Genomic DNA, 27,130 nt, shown 5'->3' with positions numbered 1-27,130 from the left:
CCCAGCAAAACTTGTATTTTTGGGTCTTTGTGGCCATAAACCACTTTGCAAATGTTATACAGACAAACACTATCATATAACGCCAGAGAGGACAAACACACAGCTAGTAATGCTACTACGCTTAGCTCGGGGACTGCTAATAAGCTAACAAAGCTAACCAGCTGGGATCACAAACGTGACAACAAACGGACACTGCTGACCCATCGTTAGCAGCAAAGCTAACGTTATTTACCTGTCGCGCAGACGCGGAGCAACGACCTCCTTGTCGGTTTTCATTCCTTCCTCCTGGAGTGTGAAACGCCTCGCCGATGTTCACTCCGGTCTAACCAACCCGGGTCACAGAACTTCTTTTTGCACTCTGAAGTTTCTCTCCTTCTGGACAGAGTCTAGAGTCCCGTAATGAGTCCAGCATGTTCGAATCTGCTGGTGTATAGAACTCTCTCTCCCACTGCTCCCGTGCACGAGCGCTACCGCCACCTGCTGCTGATTGGCTGGAACAATGTTGTATTTACAGATCTATGACCCGACTTTTTTCAGAGCACACACAAAAGAGAGCGTTAGCGAACCACAAGGAGTTATTCACTGAATTTAAGTGTTTTGGATTAGAATTGCTTACTACACCTTTTAAGGTTTAAACCCGATCAATAAAAGACCAAGTGTCCAAAAACACGGGTGCCTACATTTCCACAAAAGGAATCTGCAGTTACTTGTAGAAAGTGAAATGGATGGGGGAACTGTTTGATCAACATTAAAAGCTAAACTTCCGGTACGGGAACGTCACCGGTACTGTGGCGGGTGCGCTGGTAGGGTTACCCTTCTTCTTCTATCTCCTTACAACTCTCTCGTATTGATTGTACCAGGGGCGTAGGAGCAACTTTGAACTTATTAATGCAGCTGAAAGAGGTTTGCTGTGACAGAAGATGGAGAACAGACTGAGGAGGGGAGATTATGAAGACTCAGGTGCAGTCAGAGAGACAGAGTATGATATAGAACAAATACCATAAAAACCATGGAACAGCTGCTGGTTAATGGAGCTAGCCACAGTACAATTGTATTCAGTTATCCTGATGTGTGTGAGCTGTCTGTGGTATTTCCTGTGTCTCACCTGGCCCCAACTCTCCCTGTTCTGGTCACTTCATCTCACATCTAGCAAATATACTATGTCCAGTAGCTATAATACAACTTACAAGCTCATCCTCGTCACTTTCTTATTCTCCTGTGACCTCTGTCCTCTTAAAATACTGCAGGATGCTTCGTCTCGGTGTGAACATTTTCACCTCTGTTGCTTTTAAATTGCTTATGGACACGTGGCAGAGACGCACCAGGTCCCGGATGGTCCCGGACGAGGGACACGTCCCTGGTCTCTCTCCAGTCAAAGAGTTTGTCGGGTCTCTGGGTCTTTAGAGACCTTCATTCCTGCGTTCCTGCGAGAATTTTATGCAAGTAGAGTGCATCACTAAATGAGCCATTAAAATACATTTTAAAAAACTAGTAACTCCTCTCTGACTCTCTTACTGAGTCTTTATTGATGCTTGAATGTTGTTGACTTTGGATAAAAGCGTCTGCCACGTGAGGAAATGTAAATGTATTAAGATACCTATTGATATAAGTGAACACGTGAAACATATCTTTAATTTAAAAGTTTGTTATAGGAAGATGAGCTCGTGAGCGCCCCCTGCTGACTCACTACGGTACCTGCGTGAAATGACGTAATCCCTGTAAAATGAGCTGTTAAAGAGCTGAAAGACTTTCATCACCAGTTTACTCCTGAAAGGAAAAGATTTATTCTTCCTTCAACAGCCACTCTTGTTCTGTTGGGAATTCTTAATAAAGTTGTGACAAAAAAAGATAAAAATAAATAAATAATAATAATAATCACGGCTCCTCTATAAAAACGACGTCATTTTCCGGCGACCATCCCGGAAGTGCGTCGTCTGAGCCAAAATGGAGCAGAATTGGAGCGAAGCCGCTGAAGAAGCTGATGTCGGTTAAGAAGAGAAGCCGGACCGTTTAACAGCTGAAGCCCTGAACCGGCAGCCCGGAGGTTCCCGACCCGGCGTGAGAGGAACCCGGACACAGACTCGGACTCAGTTAGATGCTGTAAGTTTTCACTGTCGCGCTTTTTACAGCGCTGCGAAGTCTGCAGCTAGCGGCTACGTTAGCATGCTAACATGTCGAGTCACGGGAGTCCCGGGACCCGCAGTCTGAACCGCGCCGTAAACCCCGCACAGGAACCGGGTCTGGGAGGCGCCGCCGTGCAGTTTCGCTTCTGTCTGCTGTAGTTAAAACATGTTTTAATGTCTAATGGCCGTAACGTGACCTGGTTAGCTGTTAGCCTGCTAGCCTCCGTGTGTCGTTGGTTCCCGTTAGCAACACATGCTAACAGAGAAGCTAACGGCGGCTAAAGAATTAGAGTATTTCCTTATTTCGCAGTAAACTTGTGTTGAAATGTGTCTGATCCTGTTGGCTGTAACGTCCTACGCCACCGTCTGTACAGGGGCGGGTAGTCGCGTGAGTTCACGCTGACGTAATGTTATTGAGAGATTCACAACAATAATAAAGGGTGGCGATGGCGCAGTGGAGAAGACACATGCCTTTGGTGTGAGAGACCCGGGTTCAATCCCCCACTGTGACTCATCCACCATTGTGTCCCTGAGCAAGACATTTAACCCCTCGACATGCATAGCAATACTAAGTCAGCTAAATTAATAAATGTGAAGTTTCGCTTTACAACAGCTCCTGCAGGTCACAGTACCCTGCTCACCTGTTTCACAAATTCATGTTTCCCAAACAAACTGTGACCAGTCGGTACTAGCAGCTATGCTCAGAGACTCGGACCAGCTGAGTCTTGATGACAGGAAAGGTGGACTCTGGATGGATTCAGGTCATGGTTCGGTTCGTTGTCAGTAGCTGCTTTGACTCCAATCTGCCCGGCTCGCTGTGTCAAAGGTCCCTCAGGGCTCCAGACCAGCTTTGTTTACTGTGACAGAAAGTTTAGGGGCCACACATTAAATCGACCTGCAACGCAATTTTCCCCATTTTAACTGTAGTACTGATTAATACTTTGGTAATAAATACAGAAACGACAAAGATTATTGTTATTTATTATTGTAGTTGAGCCACGTTCTGATTGAACGCTGCTGGAGCGGTGAATACTGGAAGTGTCGTCTCATCTGTCTCCATATTTGAAGCTGCTGTCGTGTTTAAACCCAGGAAACCTGCTAATGTTGTAGAGTAACCCTGTGTGGTGATGTCACAGGTTTGGCCGCTATGTTCATCTGGGAGGAAAGTTACCTTACAAAATACAAACATTTAGGACGGAGGTGCAGATCTGAACAGAGTATTTAAGGTCTCTCTGATGCATCCTCCTCAGAAACTGGCGAGAAACACCAATCGCACACACGTGTTCGAGGCTGGACAGCAAAACAATCAGCGTGCACTGTTAAAGAGAGATCGGGACATCCAGAGTTTGGTCAAATGATCATGCTAAAACAGAACAGGAGGTACAACGCTGACAGGAAGTAGACTAATAATTAGTGATACCTTTTGAGGTATCGACTGAAACAGCCTGGTGTCCAGTTGTGTTGATATGTCAAACGAGTTCTGCTATCAGTACTCTTGTTACTGGATTGGGGGGGAATTTACTGTATGGTTTGGTTTGCAGTCAAACACTCGAGCGCGGAAAGAAAGAGAAGCAAAAGTAGAGAAGCTGATTTATGTCTTTATGTGCGTGAATTTAACGGCCTGCGGCTGCGTCTCGCACGTGTTCGTCACTGTTGCCACAAGCTTGTCTTTCGGATGGTTTCAGCTTCTGGGATCCATTAACTCCTCTGATCACTGAGCAACACGTTCCATCAGTTCAGTGATTTTTGTGGCGCAGCAGTGACCGGCTGATTTTTTTTTTTTTTTTTCCCCCGCCCCTCTCCTCCGGCTGCTGATATCGGCTTGTTCAGTTTTAAGAACGTTAACAAATTATTGTTTTACTTTCAACGATGGTGTTAAATTTAGCTTGATTTCGTAGATCACTTGGATCCTACACAACAGTAAAAGTAATATTACCATCAGTACTACCAACAGGTGGCGTTTTACACAACGTATCGGTTGGAGTACTCCGTTGTGGTTTTGAAGTTTTGAACGATACCCGGCTCCGCCTACAATGCAAAGGTCCAGAAAGCTCTGCTGTGGCCTCCAGCAGCCCTGACGCTCACTCTCTGGTGTCCACAGAAACAAACTCCCATCTTTGTGCTAGATATATTTTACTGTTCTCTATAAAGCAGACGTAGCGGCGTTGAAGCACAGAAGCCATTGCCATGGTTACTACCCATAGCGGGCGTCTGTGTCTGAAAAGGCCTTAAAACACAGACGGTAAAACGTGGAAGTTCCTCACAGACTTATTCACAGCCGTCGTCGTGTATTTGGCAGAGAGACGCGGTGGATTCTCCTGCTCGTTATGTTACATCATAAGAAAAGCTCTGCCATTAGCCTGAACACTTCTGTGTTGGCGGCGCCGTCTGCAGATGGCGAGCTTGTGTACTGACGTGTGTTTGTTTTTGTGTGTGGCTGTCAGGTGGTCATGGCGGAGCGGCGGGCGGAGTGTACGTGGAAGAGACACATCTCGGAGCAGCTGAAGCTCAGAGACCGAGTGCAGAGGCAGGCCTTCGAGGAGATCGTCCACCAGTGTGAGTCGCTGTGCACCATACTGGCGGGGGCGGGGCCAAACGTGACAGAGGCGCCGCCTCGTGATTCTCTGCGCAGGAGACACCTGAGTGGTCCTGCTTTAATGAGCTCTGTCTGTGTGTCTCAGATAACCGTCTGCTGGAGAAGTCCGACCTGCAGGCCGTCCTCTCAGAGAGGTACCAGACTGACAAGTATGACGTCCAGAGGAGCCACGAGGCCAGGTGAGTCCTGGATCAGCAGGTGAACCAGCATTCTGAATCATAGACGCGACGGGTGTCCTGACATGTGACATGTGTTTCCCCCTCCCCCGGTCTGGTGTTGCAGTGCGGGCGCAGACGCGGGGCGCAGCGACGCCCTGCAGCAGGAAATGGCTCAGATGAGAATCAAACACCAGGAGGAGCTGACGGAGCTGCACAAGAAGCGAGGAGAGGTCAGTCACCTGCACCGCACACAGGAAGTGATGTCATTATCATCAGCACCTGCTCAAACCCAGTTTAGTTCCTGCCAGGAACCAATCAGAGGGCTTGGTGGCTTTCAGAAGATGTTTCATGAAACATTCTAATATTTAATGTTTTCTCAGATCTCTGAGCGAGCGTCTCGCCAATCACAGCCGGGGGGGTTAAAAAGGTTGACGCTCGTTGATCTGCATGAATGATTATTGACGAGTCACTTCTCAGCATTAACTAATTAGAGACTGAGCACCATGAGAGCTTTTTTTAAAAACTAACCACAGAAATGAAACTGCTGCTAAGAGATCTAAATAAATCGCTGTTACCCTAAAGTAGAATTAACACGCTAACGTTAGCATTACTGTGGGCAGATGAATCAATACTGATTATCACAAATTAATTTTCCTCAATAACAAATGAACAAATGTTCAATAAATGTTGGATTAAATTCATCAGAATCAGCTGATACGTATTTTGTTGAGGAAAAGGGAGAAAGCAGGTTTGAGGGTTCTGAATGTTCTGCCTCAGGTCGGTTTATTGATCCGCTGTTTGGCGAGTTTGTTCTGAGCAGGAAGAAAATTTTATCTCAGGAACAAAGATCAGACTTTAAACCTGAGACGATTTGACTTTTATCCAAAGAACCGGCGCCTGTTGATTAAAGTTGGCGGCAGAACATTTCAGCAGCCCCGAGGTTCTGTGTTCCTGAACTGAGAGCAGATTTCTCAACCGTTTCCTGATTAAAGTGCTGACGTGATCAGTAACTTTGGTCCTGTGACATCCTGAGGGTGGATGGACCAATCGGTGCAGAGTTCACTTCCCTTTAGGCGCCGTGACCAGTTTGAAATGGTGAAACACTTCTGCTAACAAAGGCGACGGCCATCTTGGGTTCACAATGACTGTAGGTACAGAAAGTTCTGGAGGCGGTGCAGCAGCAGCGTTTTCCCTCGCAGCGGTTGTTCTCATCAAAATGGCGTCCACATAAAGCGCTTCTTCCTGCCAGCGACGGGCTCAGACGAGGGAGAGGATTCGGTTGTCACGTTAGGACAGAGAGTCTCTCAACGAACACATCAAACTCCTCCCCCTCGTTTCCACCATCGCCTCTCACGGCGCACCGGTTAGATCACCGCTAGAGCGCGCTCCCCAAGAACAAACACACTTCCTGTCTGAACAACTCGGGGGAAGCGAGCTGAAGGAGTTCCAGGTCCTGGAAAGTCCTGAAAACATGATGCTGAATGGTTGTTTGTTTGTCCTGCAGCTGGCTCAGAGCGTGATCGAGCTGAACAACCTGATTCAACAGAAGGACAAGGAGATCCAGAGCAACGAGGCCAAGTCAGTATCCCTCACACCGTGGTCTGGGTCTGGGTTCAGGGGGGGGCAGCAGGTGACTCACGCTGTACTGTTGTGTTTTCAGGATGCTGGAGTACCAGCAGCAGATTGCCAACCTGGAGGGGGACTGTCGGGACCTGAGGAGCTACCTGCAGGTAGGCAGCCAGCTGGATCTCAGCACCTGGACTGGACGGGTCCTGGTGTTCTGGTCCTTAATTTGATGGTCAGTACTGTTTCTACAGAACGCTTATATCAGGAAAATCTGCTCTTAGAGGCAAAACAAACCCTCACGCAGACGGGCCGGTAAGAGACCCGGTCCAAGATAAGTTCAGCCTGTAAGAGACGTGATGAAGGTCAGTGATGAGAAGTAAAAGGTCTGATTACCCACAATCCTCTCCTGCTGCCCTCTGGCTCCCAGCAGCCCCTGCTCTCTGCTCCCATCATGCTCCAGTGGTGCATTGGTGGTCCCAGCAGCTGCTGACAGACAGGATGTGACATCACAGAGTGAGTCTGTACAGAGCTCCTACAGGCTCACGGTGATGATGATTGACATCCAACAGAACCAATCAGCACGGAGCGCCAGGCTGAGGAGGAGGAGGGAGCTGATTTCCAGTTTTCAAGCTGAGACCTTCTGAACAGACAGGAAGTGAAATCTATTTAAAGCTGACAGAGGGTCAGTCTGCTGTACGGTGGCCTCTGTAGGACATTCAGCTGTTGGCTGTGTACACGGTGCAGCTGTGTTCTGTTGGAGTTTAATGGAGGTTCTGGCTGATGTGTGGAACTTCCTGTGTCTCTGTAGGACCTGGAGAAGGCGAACCAGACCCTGAAGGACGAGTACGACGCCCTGCAGATCACCTTCTCTGCTCTGGAGGAGAAACTGAGGAAAACCACGGAAGACAACCAGGAGCTGGTGTCCCGCTGGATGGCTGAGAAGGCTCAGGAGGCCAACAAGCTGAACGCAGAGAACGAGAAGGACTGCAGGTAAGCCTGGTCCTGATCCCGACTGGTCCTGACTGTTCCCGGTTCTCTCTGGCTGACAGGTTCTCTCTGACTCGTTCTGATTGACTGGTCCTGCTTCTCTCTGGCTGGTTCTCTCTGGCTGGTTCTCTCTGGCTGGTTCTCTCTGGCTGGGCCTGACTGGTTCTCTCTGGCTGACAGGTTCTCTCTGACTCATTCTGATTGACTGGTCCTGCTTCTCTCTGGCTGGTTCTCTCTGGCTGGTTCTCTCTGGCTGGTTCTCTCTGGCTGGGCCTGACTGGTTCTCTCTGACTGGTTCTCTCTGACTGGGCCTGACTGGTTCTCTCTGACTGGTTCTCTCTGACTGGTTCTCTCTGACTGGTTCTCTCTGACTGGGCCTGACTGGTTCTGCCTGACTGGTTCTCTCTGACTGGGCCTGACTGGTTCTCTCTGACTGGGCCTGGCTCGTTCTCTCTGGCTGGTCCTGACTGGTTCTCTCTGACTGGGCCTGACTGGTTCTCTCTGGCTCGTTCTCTCTGACTGGGCCTGACTGGTTCTCTCTGGCTCGTTCTCTCTGGCTCGTTCTCTCTGACTGGGCCTGACTGGTTCTCTCTGGCTCGTTCTCTCTGGCTCGTTCTCTCTGACTGGGCCTGACTGGTTCTCTCTGGCTCGTTCTCTCTGACTGGGCCTGACTGGTTCTCTCTGACTGGGCCTGACTGGTTCTCTCTGACTGGGCCTGACTGGTTCTCTCTGGCTCGTTCTCTCTGACTGGGTCTCACTGTGTGGTCCTGACTGGTTCTCTCTGACTGGGCCTGGTTCTCTCTGGCTCGTTCTCTCTGACTGGGCCTGGTTCTCTCTGGCTCGTTCTCTCTGACTGGGCCTGGTTCTCTCTGGCTCGTTCTCTCTGACTGGGTCTCACTGTGTGGTCCTGACTGGTTCTCTCTGACTGGGCCTGCCTGGTTCTCTCTGGCTCGTTCTCTCTGACTGGGTCTCACTGCGTGGTCCTGACTGGTTCTCTCTGGCTCGTTCTCTCTGACTGGGTCTCACTGCGTGGTCCTGACTGGTTCTCTCTGGCTCGTTCTCTCTGGCTGGGTCTCACTGCGTGGTCCTGACTGGTTCTCTCTGGCTCGTTCTCTCTGACTGGGTCTCACTGTGTGGTCCTGACTGGTTCTCTCTGACTGGGCCTGCCTGGTTCTCTCTGGCTCGTTCTCTCTGGCTGGGTCTCACTGTGTGGTCCTGACTGGTTCTCTCTGACTGGGCCTGCCTGGTTCTCTCTGGCTCGTTCTCTCTGGCTGGGTCTCACTGCGTGGTCCTGACTGGTTCTCTCTGGCTCGTTCTCTCTGACTGGGTCTCACTGTGTGGTCCTGACTGGTTCTCTCTGACTGGGCCTGACTGGTTCTCTCTGGCTCGTTCTCTCTGGCTCGTTCTCTCTGGCTCGTTCTCTCTGCCTGGGCCTGGTTCTCTCTGGCTCGTTCTCTCTGACTGGGTCTCACTGCGTGGTCCTGACTGGTTCTCTCTGACTGGGCCTGCCTGGTTCTCTCTGGCTCGTTCTCTCTGACTGGGTCTCACTGCGTGGTCCTGACTGGTTCTCTCTGGCTCGTTCTCTCTGGCTGGGTCTCACTGCGTGGTCCTGACTGGTTCTCTCTGGCTCGTTCTCTCTGACTGGGTCTCACTGCGTGGTCCTGACTGGTTCTCTCTGGCTCGTTCTCTCTGGCTGGGTCTCACTGCGTGGTCCTGACTGGTTCTCTCTGGCTCGTTCTCTCTGACTGGGTCTCACTGTGTGGTCCTGACTGGTTCTCTCTGACTGGGCCTGCCTGGTTCTCTCTGGCTCGTTCTCTCTGGCTGGGTCTCACTGCGTGGTCCTGACTGGTTCTCTCTGGCTCGTTCTCTCTGACTGGGTCTCACTGCGTGGTCCTGACTGGTTCTCTCTGACTGGGCCTGACTGGTTCTCTCTGGCTCGTTCTCTCTGGCTCGTTCTCTCTGACTGGGTCTCTCTGCCTGGGCCTGGTTCTCTCTGGCTCGTTCTCTCTGACTGGGTCTCTCTGCCTGGGCCTGGTTCTCTCTGGCTCGTTCTCTCTGACTGGGTCTCTCTGCCTGGGCCTGGTTCTCTCTGGCTCGTTCTCTCTGACTGGGTCTCACTGTGTGGTCCTGACTGGTTCTCTCTGACTGGGCCTGCCTGGTTCTCTCTGGCTCGTTCTCTCTGACTGGGTCTCACTGCGTGGTCCTGACTGGTTCTCTCTGGCTCGTTCTCTCTGGCTGGGTCTCACTGCGTGGTCCTGACTGGTTCTCTCTGGCTCGTTCTCTCTGACTGGGTCTCACTGTGTGGTCCTGACTGGTTCTCTCTGACTGGGCCTGCCTGGTTCTCTCTGGCTCGTTCTCTCTGACTGGGTCTCACTGTGTGGTCCTGACTGGTTCTCTCTGACTGGGCCTGCCTGGTTCTCTCTGGCTCGTTCTCTCTGACTGGGTCTCACTGCGTGGTCCTGACTGGTTCTCTCTGGCTCGTTCTCTCTGGCTGGGTCTCACTGCGTGGTCCTGACTGGTTCTCTCTGGCTCGTTCTCTCTGGCTGGGTCTCACTGCGTGGTCCTGACTGGTTCTCTCTGGCTCGTTCTCTCTGACTGGGTCTCACTGTGTGGTCCTGACTGGTTCTCTCTGACTGGGCCTGGCTCGTTCTCTCTGGCTCGTTCTCTCTGGCTCGTTCTCTCTGGCTCGTTCTCTCTGACTGGGTCTCACTGTGTGGTCCTGACTGGTTCTCTCTGACTGGGCCTGACTGGTTCTCTCTGGCTCGTTCTCTCTGGCTCGTTCTCTCTGGCTCGTTCTCTCTGACTGGGTCTCTCTGGCTCGTTCTCTCTGACTGGGTCTCTCTGCCTGGGCCTGGTTCTCTCTGGCTCGTTCTCTCTGACTGGGTCTCTCTGCCTGGGCCTGGTTCTCTCTGGCTCGTTCTCTCTGACTGGGTCTCACTGCGTGGTCCTGACTGGTTCTCTCTGCCTGGGCCTGGTTCTCTCTGGCTCGTTCTCTCTGACTGGGCCTGGTTCTCTCTGGCTCGTTCTCTCTGACTGGGCCTGGTTCTCTGACTGGTTCCCTGCCTTTGAGATGAAACGATGATTGAGTTCTGTTTGAAACCTTTTGTTTGGTCTCGTCTCCCGCCCTAAGTCCCGCCCCTCCCTACTCTAAGCTTCACAGTACGTCCCCACTTTTGTCTCTGGAGTTACCCAGCTCTTGCAGATGCCCAGTGGGCTTTCAGAGGTCGAAGGGACGGCTTTTTACTTTAACAGGAATATCATTTATTTTAAAGGACGCATGAGCTTGGAAAGTTGAAAAGTCGGTGAGTGATGGTGTGATGTTTGTGTTTCAGACGCCGACAGGCCAAACTGCAGAAGGAGCTTGCAGACGCCGCCAAAGAGCCGCTGCCCGTCGACCCGTCAGTACACCCGTTTCTGCTCTGAGGCATGTTTGTTAGTGTCGCAGGGCGACTCAGCACTGACTCCGTGTTTCTGTCCTCAGGGAGGACGACATCGAGGTTCTGGCTGAGGATGGAGGGAAAGGGGCTGCAGAGACCTCGCCTAACAGACCGTTCATCAGAACTCCCAGGTGAGACCAGCATCTACTGGGTAAACTGGAAGACTCTGGACTGAAACGTGTCCCGTTCTTAACACTGATCCTGAAACTGTTTTTCACATTAGTTTTATATCTGAGATGTTGAAGCATCTTTTCTGAGACTCCTCCAGAGAGACAGACGTTCTGTGTTGTATCTCGGGAAGCTGGGTCTCTTTGGGTTCTGGACTGACGGTGGAACAGAGCAAGATATTTGAAGACCTTGATATTTCTGATCAGATATGTTCTTATGTTTGTACAGTAAGAAAATCTCGCAGCCTCCCCCTGGTGGTCTGCTGGACTCCATCTCCAACATCTTTGGGTATGTAGCTGTAAGATCATCTGTCCTGGTCCCTGCAGGTCTCTGGGGCTCTGGACTGTCCATGTTGTCATTGACCACCTGCCTATCTACCTGTCTCTGTCTGTCTGCAGCGTGTCTGAGTGTGTTCAGCCAGGACTCGTCCCACCACACTCCAGGTGATGGATTGTGTGTGTTTCTTTGATTGACAGGTCGCTGACTGGCTGAGCTTTATACCTTTTTTTTTTAAAATTTTTTAAAAAGTTTTTGTCTTAAATGAACATCGAGTCTTATCCGCCTCGCTGGCAGCAGGTCTGTACATGGTCTCAGCTGGTCTGTCTGGTCTTCGGTCCAGACCGAATCAGCTGATGGATGTACTGTGAATGAAATGCGGTTCAGACCTTCCTGTCCCCCCTCAGGATGGACTGTAAGAACATTGGTGATCCTCATCAAGTCAATGTGTGCAACACTTTGGTTTATGACCTGCAGAGCTGAAGACATTCCCATCAGCCTTAGCTGCACGCTGTGTTTACTGCTAATTAGCTGGTGTTAGCATGCTAACATGCTAAACTAACGTTTGCATTTTTACTGTGAGCATGTTAGCCTGCTGATATTAGCATATAGCTGTGTGAAGGTACAGAGCAGCTAGCATGACTGCAGATTAGCGTTTTCCTCATCTGTTAATCATTTCTGCCGGTGATGATGATGATCTGACCAAGTGAACACCTGTGGGGAGGGGGCAGGAGGTAGGTAGGGGGTTTTGAGCTGATGGCAGAAGCCAGTGCTGGACTGCAGTCTCACAGGCGCCGGGTTGTCCTGGTCTTCCTCATCGGTTCAGTGTCCCTGGACTCCCTGGATTCTGGACTCCTCCGTGGTTCTGCTGGTTCTGACTGTATTAAAGGAGGCCCATGTTGTTAAAGGACTGTTGAGAGGAGAGCTCAGCCAATCAGATGCTGGATACGTTGGATTCATCCAGCGACCGTTCACCTCCTCGGCGTTGTCTATTGTGAGCTAGGCTCTTACTAGGAGGTTAACTAACAGCAGGAGGCAGCACTGACTCCTCTTGTTAGCAGACTGTGGCTCCTCCTCCTCCTCTTGTTAGCAGACTGTGGCTCCTCCTCCTCCTCTTGTTAGCAGACTGTGGCTCCTCCTCCTCCTCTTGTTAGCAGACTGTGGCTCCTCCTCCTCCTCTTGTTAGCAGACTGTGGCTCCTCCTCCTCCTCTTGTTAGCAGACTGTGGCTCCTCCTCCTCCTCTTGTTAGCAGACTGTGGCTCCTCCTCCTCCTCTTGTTAGCAGACTGTGGCCCCTCCTCCTCCTCTTGTTAGCAGACTGTGGCCCCTCCTCCTCCTCTTGTTAGCAGACTGTGGCCCCTCCTCCTCCTCTTGTTAGCAGACTGTGGCTCCTCCTCCTCCTCTTGTTAGCAGACTGTGGCTCCTCCTCCTCCTCTTGTTAGCAGACTGTGGCTCCTCCTCCTCCTCTTGTTAGCAGACTGTGGCTCCTCCTCCTGTGCTCCTTCTCCTGTTGCTGACTGTGCTCCTTCTCCTCAGCAGGCGTCGACATGCGAACTCCTTCAGCTCCTCCCCTGAGAACCCTGACGCCCCGTCTGGAGTGTGTGCGGAGGTTCGAGTCCCGTCGACGGCGCTGCATGTGTTTGTAAGTATCACAGCTTTCTCACCAGAGGGCGGCGCATGTTAAGCCGACGCCGTCGCCTGACGTGCACCTCCTCAAAAATGTTAACTACAAGTTGAGGCGACGCGGCCGTAAGAACTGTGATTGGTCGTCTGGGTAGCCTCGCAGTGCCTCAGAGCCGACAGGAAGTGCTCCAAGCTTTGAATTAAGATTCACTAGCGGCCATGACGCGTTGGATCGATGAATGTGAGCCTCACTTTACAGACTGATTACATCCCGAAAACACCCAAAACCATTAATTAGATTCAAGAGCGCAGGTATGAAATTGTGCAAATCAGTAAGAAACAAAATCACATCATCAGCAAAGAAGGCAATTCCATGGTCCAACTGATCTGTTTTGATGCCTCAGATATTGGGGCGCGATCTAAGAGCCGTAGCCGGACGCTCAATGGCGAGAATACACAGGAGAGGAGCGAGAGGACGGCCCCGCCTAGAGCCTCTACAAATATAAAAGGGTTTAGAAACCGGATTGGTTAACAGCCGCACGCGTAACATTTTACCCCCATTCTAGTGTCAGCTGACTCATCTAAACCATTCACATTGTCAGAAATCAAAACTAGCCAATCAGATTTCACGCTTAGCTTAAATCCGCCTCTGTACTTTCACAGTTGGTTGCTTGTACAAAGGAAATGACCATATTTGGGTGCGACAGCAGGACGCCATGTAGCATTAAATAGCTTACGCTTTGCAGAAAGCTGCAGTAAAACAAACAACCGAATGTGTTTCAGACTTTTTCCCACGAGTCTGAAACAAAAGCAGCTCAGAATCTGTAAAGTGAGAAACGGCGTTTGTGCTGCCCCGTGTCGCCTTAACACATTAACAGGTGAAACCTCATTGGTCTGTGATGACCAGTAAAAGGTCTGATTACCCACAATCCTCTCCTGCTGCCCTCTGGCTCCCAGCAGCCCCTGCTCTCAGCTCCCATCATGCTCTAGTGGTGCAGTGGTGGTCCCAGCAGCTGCTGACAGACAGGATGTGACATCACAGAGTGAGTCTGTGCAGAGATCCTACAGGCTCACGGTGATTGACATCCAACAGAACCAATCAGCACGGAGCGCCAGGCTGAGGAGGAGGAGGGAGCTGATCTCCAGTTTTCAACCTGAGACCAAAAGAACAGTTGCATGCTGGGACATTTCCATTGGCTCAGAGTTAAACCGTGTGTGTGTGTGTGTGTGTGTGTGTGTGTGCGCGCGCAGGAAGCCCACGATGGCGAGGTGAACGCTGTGAGGTTCAGCCCCGGCTCTCGTCTCCTCGCGACGGGAGGGATGGACCGCAGGGTGAAGCTGTGGGAGGTGGTCGCCGGTGAGTTCTTTCTAAAACGGTTTCACGCTTGTCTCCTGGACGATGTCTTAAATGTAAACGGTGGATCAGGCTCAGCGGTCACATGACGCCTCAGTCAGTCACATGAAGGGCCGGAGTTCTAGCAGGTGACCGATCAGAAACATGTTATAACTCTGATGTGAGACAGGAAGGTGTCATCAGGAGCTCTGTGATCACGTGTTGTCAGACAGCGTTCGCCTGATTGAGCCGCCGCCCGCCTCTGATCCAGAGCGACTGTAGCTACTCCTGTTACTCATGTGTACTGTGTGTTTCTGACGTGTACTGTGTGTACTCTGTGTGCAGGTCGCTGCGAGCCTAAAGGAGCTCTCACGGGCAGCAACGCTGGGATCACCAGCATCGAGTTCGACAGCGCCGTAAGTCCGTTTAGACTCTGTGACCTTGTGAGCTGCTGGTTCTCAGTGGAACGCTAACTAACACCTGGTCTCTGCAGGGCTCCTACCTGCTGGCTGCCTCCAATGACTTTGCCAGTCGGATCTGGACCGTAGACGACTACAGACTGAGGGTGAGTCTTCACCTGCAGACAGGAAGTCTTTCTGAGAACCGCTTCCTGTCTGCAGGAGTGCTGTGAGAGCGATGGTGAAGAAAGAAGGCGTTCAACATTTAAATAACGTCCAGCTGGTTCGTGAAACGTCGTTCAGCTGAAAACCCAAAGATGGAGTTTACTGACCCAGAATCCACCACTGCGGTCCCACGCGATCACATGTTCAAATTAAATGATCTCAGCACTTAACGACCAATCAGGCTTCTCGCCAGTCTTCTGGTCAGTGATGTGATGTAAAAGGTCTGAATCTCGGGTCCCCCGATCGGCCATTTTAGCTCCCAGCAGCCCCTGCTCTCTGCTCCCATCATGCTCCAGTGGTGCATTGGTGGTCCCAGCAGCTGCTGACAGACAGGATGTGACATCACAGTGTGAGTCTGTACAGAGATCCTACAGGCTCACGGTGATGATGATGATTGACATCCAACAGAACCAATCAGCAAGGAGCGTCAGGCTGAGGAGGCGGGGCCTGAGTGCTGATCTCACTCTTCTCCTGAGACCAGAGACTCGAGTTTCATACATTTACATTTCCTCGTGTAGCCGAGCTTTTATCTAGAGCGCCTTACGTCTGATAGGTCACGCGCCTCCGGGGGAACGAGGGGGCGGGCTCAGTTGTGCTGCAGGTCAGCGGACCTGATGATGTTCAAGCCAGCTGTTGGCCTAAAAGCTAAGCGGAGACTGGAGGGAAGTGGCGTTCTTTCCACCGCTGGAAGTAGCTGCTGTTGTGTCACAGTCTTAAAGCGTTTTCACACGGGAAGCGATTTACGCGCCTCGTAATTCATTTTCAATGACAGGCGAGCGTGTAGGAAGGGAGGCGTGGCCATTGCGACAGGCGTAGCGACATGTGGCCGTGTTCCCGTCAAACTGTTGCGGTCGTGCTCGTCTCACGCACACGCCCGCCGCCCCTGCCAAAGTTGAATTGACTATCTGTACGCAACGCGCAGCACAAAAAAAAGCTGGTTGAGACACTGATCCTCGCCGCCCGTGACTTCCCTGAAATATGTGTTCACTGAACAGTTACGGGAGGGCGTCGGCATGACAACATTTATCAGCTATAATAATAATATAGCCTATCAACTAACATTACTAAGCTAGGCTATGAAGGAATACAGTGGCGAACAGAAGCCGTTGCCGTGGTTGCTATCTATAGAGCGTGGAGGCGGAGTGTCGCTTCCCTTGTGAAAAGACCTTAAGACGCAAAGAACATCGTCCGTTGGAAACTTTGCGCGAGCAGCAGAAAGCTTTCAACCACAAACAATTCTAGATTGAATTTAGTGCCGCGCATCACGATTATTTTTCAACTCGATTAATCTAACGACTAATTTGTATTTACGTAATCGACAAATCGTCCGAGCCCTGCAGCCAACGTAGTAGAGCCTGCAGGGCTGAAAGAGGGAGGAGTTGGATAAGAGGAATATTTATTGGTTGAAGGGATCGAAGACTGAGGGAGAGCGAGGCAGACTAGATGCTGCAGAGCAGAACCAGAGCTGAGAGTCTGATCCGAGCAGGTCCAGAGCAGAATACAGGGACAGTATAGCCGGGTGGAGACAAGAGGTTTCTGTCAGCTTGTAACACGTCGATCCGTCTCCAACGCCTTATTACGGCTCATCACATTTTCACAGCTTACAAACTCATGTGGTGTTGTTTTGTCTCCATTAAAATGTTGTGCCGCCGCCTGCTGGTTACAGGTGAGCATCGCTGACCTTAATGGTGTGTGTGTGTGTGTGTGTGTGTGTGTGTGGGTTTTCTCCCTCCAGCACACCTTGACGGGTCACAGTGGGAAGGTGCTGTCAGCTCGCTTCCTATTGGACAACGCCCGGATCGTCTCTGGGAGCTACGATCGAACGCTCAAACTGTGGGACCTCCGCAGCAAAGTCTGTACGTGATTGGACAGGTTTTTTAACAGGTGTGACAGAGCAGCTATGTCTGTGAGCGGATCATCACCTGCTGTCTCACCTGTGCAGGTATGAAGACGGTGTTTGCTGGTTCCAGCTGTAATGACATCGTGTGCACGGAGCAGTGCGTCATGAGCGGACACTTTGATAAGAAGGTTCGGTTCTGGGATATCAGGTGAGTGACGCGTCCACCAGGTGAGAAACAAGGAGGGTGAAGCCCAATCAGTCTTATCCTTTGCCACACAGGTGCCACAGATCTTAGAACACCTGAACTTTTAAATCAGGGCCGTGAACGTGGAGTCAGCATTCAGGTGTGAAAGAGCGAAGAAGAGACGGCAGAACTACAGTTCTGTTTAAATAACGGGACTGAAGGTCCGTCTCCCAGCAGGACGCTTGTTGGACTCTGGACTCGACAGAAAAATGTCAGGTCTGCAGACTGAGGGGGTTCAGACGGACGGTGTCGGGTCTGCAGACTTTGCTCCCTCTGCGGAGGTCGTCCGTTAGATTTAAACTAGATGTAAAAATGTGTGAAGACTGAATCTCCCCAGCAGCCAGGTTAACGCTCACACTGCTGAGCTCGCTGAGCGTTTAACTCTGTCTCTGTATCTCTGTGTCAGAGCGGAGAGTATAGTCCTGGAGCTGGAGCTGCAGGGTCGGGTGACGTCTCTGGACCTGAACCACGACCGCACCGAGCTGCTCACCTGCTCCAGAGACGACCAGGTGAAGATCATCGACCTGCGCACAAACGCCGTCAGGCAGACGTTAAGGTGAGCTGATCCTCTTCCTCTTGCTGCTCCTCTTGTGCTGGACGCGGGGTGGGTGTGTGTGGTGTATAAACTGTGTGTGTTTGTTTTTAGTGCTCAGGGCTTCAAGTGTGGAGCCGACTGGACCAGGGTCACCTTCAGGTGAGTTCAGTGATTAAATCTTTTCATTGTCAAACGGCTGCAGATTTCAGGAATAAGACTAGAGATAATTCTTTAGGATTCTAATAATACATTTACTCATTTAGCCAAATTGATATTTATGTCAGAGGTCTCACGCCTCTGGAGCAACGACAGGGACACATCACAGTGGGGAATTGAACCCGGGTCTCTCACCCCAAAGGCATGTGTCTTATCCACTGCGCCATCACCACCCTGTACAGAAAGGAGCTGGTTCTCATGTTTTCTGTTATTCTGTAAAAAGCTGTAAATCACAAAAGGCGACATGAACAGTCCTGTCTGTCACCTGGACAGGTGAGCTCAGACATGTCGCTGCTGTGTACGTTCAGCTTTCTGGTTGTTATATATGCAGGAATAAAGCAGGGCGCTCCTCTTCTTACTAAAGTCTGTATTTTCTGTGTGGAGTCTGTGCTGACCTCCAGTGACCTGTTACCATTTGTGTTGTTCAGTCCTGACGGCAGCTACGTGGCCGGAGGATCAGCTGATGGCGCTCTGTACATCTGGAACGTCCTGACTGGGAAAGTGGACCGAACTCTGGACCGAAACCACAAGTAAGAACCAGACTGATCTCAGAACCTTCAGACAGAAACGGACCATATATCTGTGAGGTGTGTTGAAGCCTTCAGTAGGGACCAATGGGATCGCTGCTGAGCGCCACAGACAGGAAGTGACAGGAACACTCCCGTTCTGTAGTAGTAATCAGATTACTCTCCACATGGAGCAGAACGGTGTTAACGCCATGTGGACGCCACACCAACCACTTCCTGCTGCTTTGGTTTCATATTGTAATCTCACTAAATCTCAAGGTGCATCACATGGTCGCAGCCCAGTCTCTGACTTTGGAGCGCGTTCCCAGTGAGTCCGCTACCGTGGCCAGAGAATAAAGGTTGCATGGATTGAAGACATCTGATGAACGCAGCAAATCTTATCACCATAAAAACATTTCGTTCCATTCGGGGTCCATAATTATCAGGATAAATGTTGAATGTTTTTAGTTTAAAGGCAGATTTTTGGTGCCGCCGCCGCAGAGCAAGAGTACTTCTTAAACGACGCATCGATGAATTGTTGAAATAATCTATCGAAGCTTCAAATACTAAAATCATCTTTAGCTGCAGCCCTAGATTCAAATGAATTAAATCATTTACTGGAGATATGTTGAACATTTGTTATTATCATTATAGTTTTATTGCCCAGGCACCCGATTACAGCCAGTTTATTCGACTATTTATTTTAGTTTTTGCTTAATGATGCTGTTTTGACCAAAAATAGTCTGGGGGGGCGAGAGCCGGCGAGACTATAAATCAGGAAGGTAAAAATTAAAATGGTTTCAGTGGCTGCAGGTGACTCTTATTGTGAAACTCCTCACCTGAACTGCTTTTTCTTATAAACAGTGGATCCAACAGTCTGTCACCCTCATCTTTCTCACCTCAGGCAGTTGCTTTATAATCTGATCCAGTTGGCTTCATGTGGTATTAAAAGACGAGATGAATGTAATCTGCTGACTGTCCTCTGCCCTGATCCTGATCCTGTTCTGGGATACCCTGGTCCAAACAGGGATTTTGTCTCTAACCGCACATCACGTACAAACGATTTTACCTTCACTGACTTCTGCTCATGTAAAAGCAGTTTTCTGCAGATCAAAACAGACCTGAGATCTGCTGTGTGTGGGTCTACAGCGCAAATCCTTATGTTGTGGAAGGTTGCCATGGTAGCGACTTGTCAATCAGCTTGTAGCCCCGCCCTAAAGCCTCCCCTGCTTCCTGGTCTCTGTTCCTCTAAATAGGACCATAATTTACTAAATGAACATCATGCTGTGTTGAAGAAGACTTGAAACTAGCGACTGAGACCAGAAACTCATCAGGAAAGTGTTTACTGAGGGAATAAATCAGCTGACAAGTAGAAACATTTTCTCAAAGACTTCTATACAATCACACTTCTTTCTGCAGCCGGTGGAGTCGCCCCCTGCTGGCTGTAAGTTCCGTCTGCATGGTTTCCCTTTGAGACCCAGTCGCTTGATTTGAGATTAGAGAAATAACATTTGACAACCACTCGTCACGTCACTACTACTCTTGATTGGCTAGCGGTGTGTGCAGGGAGCTGCAACTCAACTGCGGGATGTTGAGTTGCTAATGTGATTTTTGATATTCTAATACTGATGTTTTTGCTCTGACCCGATCAGGCCAGTGAGTCGCTAGTTCAAAAGTCCAGACGTTAGTTTTTACTTGCCCCGGGCCCCCCGTGATTGTCGAGCCCTGCTGTTGGAAGTTCATTCATTCACCTGTATGCTGATGACACAGTTTTGTATTCAGTAGGTCTGTGCTGGGATTCAGGACTAGGGCTGCAACAATTAGTCGACGTAATCGACGACTACTATAAAAATCCTTTGACATGAAATTTCATTGTCGATGCGTCGTTACAGATAGGCCGTTAAAGGGAGAGAGAGAGAGGGAGAGAGAGAGAGAGAGAGCAATCTTCTTATTACGAACATTTCTGGTTGTTTACTACTGGGTCTGAGACCCAGCTTTAAAAAAATGGTTAGTAATGAGGAATGGTTTAAATTACATCAAGGAACATCTGGCTCGTACAGCAGTAGTATGAAAGGGGCTGTTGCTTTATTCTAAATGGACATTGTTGGTGTACAGTTGTGGTTTTAGTACTTGCTTTTAATTTGCTTTTATTTTACATAGTTCCAAAGCAAAAATCTTTGTTAAACTGTTAAAGTTTGTATAAATCCGTAATTACAGGAGGAGCCGACGCCGTCTTGTCGTCTTCCCTGGTTTCCCCCTGGTGTTTATTCTGAATAATAAACCTCGTTCACTTAATGGTAATGTTCGCTTGTTAAGCTGTGTGTTGGAGATCAGTGATTCACTTGAAAGATATTTAATTAGTTAAATGGTTTAATTGGGGTTAGGGGGAAGCCAAAAATCGAATAAATTATTAACGGATTATTCGACTATGAAAATAATCATTAGTTGCAGCTTTAACAACACTGAACACACCGTCACTCTAAAACTAAGTTTATGTGTTTCAGAAGGAAGCCTCTCGTCCCCCCTGGTCCTGTCACTACTCATGATGGTACAGTGCTTGAAGCTGTCACTTGCTACCTGGGGGGTTTTGTGTTGTTGGTGCTTTTTGTACACATCATGTCACAAAATAACAACGAAAAGTCAAATCTAGACTGGGATTTCTGTACGGACACCGCTCCTCCTTCACTCAGGCTTTGCAAATCAACGGTCAAGGTAGATGACGGCGACACAATTTACAGATTAGCCCCGTAAGAGCACTTTGGAACAGCTTAGACGTTGTGTAAAGTTCTGCTATCAGATTTGCTGTAAGTCCCCCATACAACACTGCATGGCCACACTTAAAAACCCTACTCGGGCAGACCGCTCCTCCTCCAGCCTAATACAGTTAAATGTCCTGAAGGCAAACGGGGCCCTTTGGTGGCTCCTCGTTCTAACATGCAGCAGCCATGGACTGAAATGACATTAAAAAGGTTTTAAAACTAGATTCTTTAATCTCCATATCTGCTTTCAGGAAATCTCTTGAAGACATTTTTTTCCAGAAGTGACTTTTTTTTTTTTTTTTCTGATCGACTTAGAAAACTTGTTTTAACTTCTACGTTGTGTTCCTCACTGCTTTCACCATGGCCTTATGTGTTTTCCTGGCTGCCCTGCTTCCCACCGTGAAATGTTTGCATTTATGTTTTGTCGTATTGTCTCATTAATCTGTACGTCCGTATTATCTTATTTTTCATACTCTTTCTTCTTTATTATTGGGGCTGCAGTAGATCAGCCCCTGAACCCCCAACTGCTCGAGGCGCCGCGCTGAGTGGCGACCACCTCACTCTGACATCCCTCCGTGTGTTGCTATGGGTCCTGTTTGTGTGTGTATGTGTGTTTCAGACCGGTGTGTAAATACTAACATAATAACAGAATGAAAACGCTGAGTTTCCCCTTGCGGGATTAAATAAAGTATATCTTCTTCTTATTTCCGTCTATCCCTTCCCTCAAGGGGACGTCCTCCTCTTGCCAGGCTGTGGTTTAAAGAAAGATTTTGTTCTTCACTAACTTGCAGCAGTCACATACACAGTAACCTGTTTGTGTTTGCAGCTCTGCCATCAACTCGGTGTCCTGGTCACCTTCAGGAGCGTACGTCGCCAGCGTGGAGAAGGGCAGCAAGGCCATCCTGTGGTCTGACATGTGATTGGATGAACTGTGTGACAGCATGACGACGTGGACAGCAGGGGACGCTGAAGATCAGGTGGACGTTGTGTGTTGGACGATGACGTAGTGGATGAAGCTGAAATCAGCAACTGACTGTTGACGTCTGTCCGACTGCCTGTCGACGTGTTCAACACAAAAACTGAATGTTTACGTTTTGTGTTCAGAAACTTTTAATGTTCCAGAAGATCCAGAGTGGTTTTAATTCAGTTTGCTGAGACAGGAACTCGGTCCAGCAGGAAGTAAAAGAAGATTCAGGAGTTAATAAGTGTCTTTATTAACAGTCTGCCGCGGAAAGATGAATGAAAACACGACTCCACCGTCAGGACTGCGTGTGTGTGTGTGCGTGCGCAGAATATCTGTGCAACAAGAATAAAATGAGAATAATACCTGTTGATATTTATCTCTACAACTGTTTGGATGCTGATTTTTCTTGGAGAAATGTGTTTGGGTTTACTTTTCCGCTGCGTGTTTTTTTTACTTTCCTGAAGGACAAGCTGGAGATGCGTAGGAGGAAATGTGATGCTACCAAGCCGACCAATGCGGTCTGCGTCACGGCGACGTGTAGTTGGTTCTGATCAGAAGTATAAATCTGCAGCACTGTGAATGAACTGAACTGAAGCTGAGATGAGCTAACGTCAACATGTCTATGAAGATTCTCAGTCATCCAGGTCATAGTTATCCAACGAAGGTTAAAGTCAAGGGCAACTGGACTTGGTTGAAGATACTGGAAGACGTTTCGTCCCTCATCCAAAGGACTTCTTCAGTTCTGACTGACTGGCAGGGAAACTCAGCTATTTAACCTCAGTGGGGTCGTTGGCCCGGGTCATCGATACCACTGGTTCGTTAGTGTTCCTGGTTGCTGTGACGACAGTCGTTAAGACTACCTGTGGCCAAGACTGAACGACCATCGTTGGTATCTTCACCTGAGGCCAATAGGTTACGTTTGAGTTTCCTGGGAAGTGATGAAAGGACAGCATTGTAAGGATGAGGGACAAAACGTCTTCCAGTATCTTCAACCAAGTCCAGTTGCCCTTGATTTTAACCTTCGTTGGATAACGTCAACATGGTATGTTCGTAAATATTTAGATCAGCCGTTCCCCGCCTCAGGGTCCTGACGGGTCCCGAGATCAATCTGATGGTCTACAACATGATTTATTTATTTTATTCATTTTGTTTAATATATATGTACATACTCAGATTTATAGATAAACCGACATAACTCAGCTATACAGGAAGTTAAAGATAAAATTATAATAATTAAATTACAGAAATCAGACTTAAAAAGCCACATTCAGCATAGATGTGGGATGGATGCACCGGTTTTCTCAGAGGACTTTGGAGACTACGTGAGGGTGTAAAGAAGTGTTTTAGAGGAAGCTCATTTAATTTCAGTTCTGATCAGTGGTGCATTCAGGTACCTCTGTGGGCTCGGGTGAAAATCACCTGCGGTCTCATTTATAAAACTGCGTAGAAACCCCACTAAAAGTGTACGTGCGCCCAAAAGCCAAAAATGGCACACGGCAAAAAATATTCAGATTTTATAAAACTGTGCGTACACAATCAACTTGAAGTGTCGCGCGTGTGAGGGAGCTCCATGTCCGACCCTTCAAACGCCCATAGTTGCCTTTAAATGGTCAGTGATAATTAATATTAATACGTCCTGACTGCAGGAAGAAAAGGAGGCAAATTCTGACAGAGAAGCTTCAAAACGAGATTTAACTCTGTGACACTGACGTTCCTTTTAGTGAAGCTGTTTGGTGGGTGAAAAAACGCACTTTCATGCAACACCGGAGCTCCACCCCTTTATAACCGATCTGCAGGAAGGGGCGTCCCTCTTGAGTAATGACGTCACTGACCGGAGGGGGACACACGCAAGACGGCATGACGTAGGTATTAATTTGGATCCCCCTGTTTGAAAAGAGAGTAAAGCAAATGCATTCCACGTGTTTAAACATGTATTTACAGCCCACTCACTTAACGAGGCTGCCGATGAGTTAAAAGAAATGTGCCTGTGACTTGTTGTAAATGACATTAAAATAGTGTTATTGTTTTCACAAGCAGCGCATCACATCCAGACGCTGCGCTCAGCCTTTAGCTCTATAAGGAAGCGAACATGTGAGAACAATACATGAAAATATTCACTTGTATTTGCTCGACTGACGCGTTGAAAACAGCATCAATTTAAATATAATTTGTCCTCCTGTTCATCTTATTTGAGAATAAATTGTATTTCATACAAGTAATTAATCTGATTCCTGATTAAAATGTCCAACATATTTGAGGTGTTCTTTTGCAGAAACATTCTCCGTTTGTGTTTATGATCCTCAGTCATGGTTCTTTTTCTGCGCCGCAAATTATCTTAAACTAGTTTTTTTATTTTTTATTGTGCACTTCAGGGAAAATCAATCAAACGAGTGTCTGATTATTTAGAAAGGCTTTAGGCCTGTAATACTCAGAGGTAATATTTCAACATATTTTACACAGCAGTAGGCCTGTTCACTTCAAACAGTTTCTCATTTATCCTCTTCATGTGCGTAGGCATGGTTCAGAGGTTACTTACAGGACGCACATTCTCCCGTCAACTTTGTTTTTTTTATAGATCACAACCTTTGCTTGGGAAGTGGCGTCCGCACGTTTCCAGCCTTTTTATATACTGTTTATAAATGAGACCCCTGATGCTTGTTGGATGTGAACGTTTTGAGTAAAACTTCCAGAATTGAAAAAACACTTTGATCATTAATGTCAACATCATTAAAACAGAATTTAAATTGGCATCAGAACATATGACCCCTCAGTTAATGACTAAATAATGTAGTTCACAGAAACATGTTCCTCTTGATGGGAAGCAGCTGCTTTTGTCTTTCAGACTCCAGCCAGCTGGATGTAGTTTGATTGGTCAATAACTTAATTATATAAAGGTGTGTGTGTGTGTGTGAGAGCTGCTTATGTCAGCAGACAGACTGCTGAGTCTGACTGAGGAACTTATCGTCTCAGCAGGGACTTAGACTCCTGATCGCATGTGATGCAACAATATTAACATGTATACACTACTCCTACTGTAGTAGTCTATATATACACATACCGGCCGTCCATATCCCGAGGACATATGCACACATACTATATACAGGTGCTGGTCATATAATTAGAATATCATCAAAAAGTTGATTTATTTCAGTAATTCCAATCAAAAAGTGAAACTTGGATATTATATTCATTCATTACACACAGACTGATATATTTCAAATGTTTATTTCATTTAATTGTCATGATTAAAACTGACAACTAATGAAAATCCCAAATTCAATATCTCAGAAAATGAGAATATTACTTAAGACCAATACAAAAAGAGGATTTTTAGAAATGTTGGCCAACTGAAAAGTATGAAAACAAAAAGTATGAGCATGTACAGCACTCAATACTTAGTTGGGGCTCCTTTTGCCTGAATTACTGCAGCAATGCGGCGTGGCATGGAGTCGATCAGTCTGTGGCACTGCTCAGGTGTTATGAGAGCCCAGGTTGCTCTGATAGTGGCCTTCAGCTCTTCTGCATTGTTGGGTCTGGCGTATCGCATCTTCCTCTTCACAATACCCCATAGATTTTCTATAGGGTTAAGGTCAGGTCAGTTTGCTGGCCAATTAAGAACAGGGATACCACGGTCCTTAAACCAGGTACTGGTAGCTTTGGCACTGTGTGCAGGTGCCAAGTCCTGTTGGAAAATGAAATCTGCATCTCCATAAAGTTGGTCAGCAGCAGGAAGCATGAAGTGCTCTAAAACTTCCTGGTAGACGGCTGCGTTGACCTTGGACCTCAGAAAACACAGTGGACCAACACCAGCAGATGACATGGCACCCAAACCATCACTGACTGTGGAAACTTCACACTGGACTTCAAGCAACGTGGATTCTGTGCCTCTCCTCTCTTCCTCCAGACTCTGGGACCTTGATTTCCAAAGGAAATGCAAAATTTACTTTCATCAGAGAACATAACTTTGGACCACTCAGCAGCAGTCCAGTGCTTTTTGTCTTTAGTCCAGGCGAGACGCTTCTGACGCTGTGTCTTGTTCAAGAGTGGCTTAACACAAGGAATGCGACAGCTGAAACCCATGTCTTGCATACGTCTGTGCGTGGTGGTTCTTGAAGCACTGACTCCAGCTGCAGTCTACTCTTTGTGAATCTCCCCCACATTTTTAAATGGGTTTTGTTTCACAATCCTCTCCAGGGTGCGGTTATCCCTATTGCTTGTACACTTTTTTTCTACCACATCTTTTCCTTCCCTTCGCCTCTCTATTAATGTGCTTGGACACAGAGCTCTGTGAACAGCCAGCCTCTTTAGCAATGACCTTTTGTGTCTTGCCCTCCTTGTGCAAGGTGTCAATAGTCGTCTTTTGGACAGCTGTCAAGTCAGCGGTCTTCCCCATGATTGTGTAGCCTACAGAACTAGACTGGAGAGACCATCTAAAGGCCTTTGCAGGTGTCTTGAGTTAATTAGCTGATTAGAGTGTGGCACCAGGTGTCTTCAATATTGAACCTTTTCACAATATTCTTATTTTCTGAGAAACTGATTTTGGGGTTTTCACTAGTTGTCAGTTATAATCATCAAAATTAAAAGGAATGATCACTTGAAATATATCAGTCTGTGTGGAATAAATGTATACATTATACAAGTTTCACTTTCTGAATGGAATTACTGAAATAAATCAACTTTTTGATGATATTCCAATTATATGACCAGAACCTGGATATACAAACCTCCGCGCCTTTGCTGTCATCCAAAAGAAAAATGAACAGACTGCTGGAAGCCCCATAATTCCAGGGATACAACACCCCAGGTCTGGAGGAGGAACAGCATTTCAAATCCCCGTTTCTGCATGTACTTGCGGTACGATGTTACCTTGCACTGCTGCAACAGAGACCTCACAATGCAGGAATCTAACTCAGTAACAATATATACAATATACATGTACTGTACATCTATATAGTTTACATAAACTGTACTGTGCGCTAGAGGGACGGCGTTAGCTCAGTCTGCAGGGACTTGGCTTGGGAACCAAAAGGGCTGGCGGTTTGAGTCCAGAACGAACTATTGCCTAAGGTCCCCCTGAACTCCTAAGTGCTCCCCGGGCGCTGCAAAGTGGCTGCACATTGCTCCCAGTTGGGGTGGGTTAAATGCAGAGGGCCTGTGTTGTAGCCTACTGTGTGTA

The 27,130-nt window shown here is 48.3% G+C and overlaps 1 protein-coding gene and 3 non-coding genes across 6 annotated transcripts; all 4 read left to right on the top strand.

Moving 5' to 3' along the window:
- The first annotated feature begins 1,914 nt into the window (after window positions 1-1,914).
- Window positions 1,915-22,336, top strand: atg16l1 (ATG16 autophagy related 16-like 1 (S. cerevisiae)). Of its 3 annotated transcripts, XM_038692417.1 has the most exons (21): window positions 1,915-2,100; window positions 4,568-4,679; window positions 4,805-4,898; window positions 5,002-5,107; window positions 6,382-6,455; window positions 6,538-6,607; window positions 7,252-7,433; window positions 10,763-10,828; window positions 10,912-10,998; window positions 11,264-11,323; window positions 11,434-11,478; window positions 12,851-12,953; window positions 14,186-14,291; window positions 14,613-14,683; window positions 14,761-14,832; window positions 16,626-16,746; window positions 16,833-16,938; window positions 17,381-17,530; window positions 17,621-17,668; window positions 18,154-18,255; window positions 21,817-22,336. In XM_038692417.1, exons 2-21 carry the CDS (start codon window positions 4,574-4,576, stop codon window positions 21,908-21,910), a joined length of 1,863 nt encoding a protein of 620 aa, XP_038548345.1. In that variant the 5' UTR covers window positions 1,915-2,100; window positions 4,568-4,573; the 3' UTR covers window positions 21,911-22,336. The 3 variants fall into 3 exon arrangements, with proteins under 3 accessions (XP_038548345.1, XP_038548347.1, XP_038548346.1); XM_038692419.1 differs by lacking the exon at window positions 11,434-11,478; XM_038692418.1 differs by lacking the exon at window positions 11,434-11,478 and having other exon boundaries at window positions 12,848-12,953.
- On the top strand, window positions 6,805-7,081 carry LOC119883641. The gene has a single exon (XR_005440713.1).
- Window positions 13,826-14,096, top strand: LOC119883639. The gene has a single exon (XR_005440711.1).
- LOC119883642 lies at window positions 15,090-15,369 on the top strand. The gene has a single exon (XR_005440714.1).
- Window positions 22,337-27,130: the final 4,794 nt, after the last annotated feature.

Source organism: Micropterus salmoides, unplaced genomic scaffold (assembly GCF_014851395.1).
Source record: "Micropterus salmoides isolate LMB-PRFRI ecotype aquatic unplaced genomic scaffold, ASM1485139v1 Ms_hic_scaffold_3, whole genome shotgun sequence".
Taxonomy (NCBI): domain Eukaryota; kingdom Metazoa; phylum Chordata; class Actinopteri; order Centrarchiformes; family Centrarchidae; genus Micropterus; species Micropterus salmoides.
This window is presented reverse-complemented; position numbering and strand designations above follow the sequence as displayed.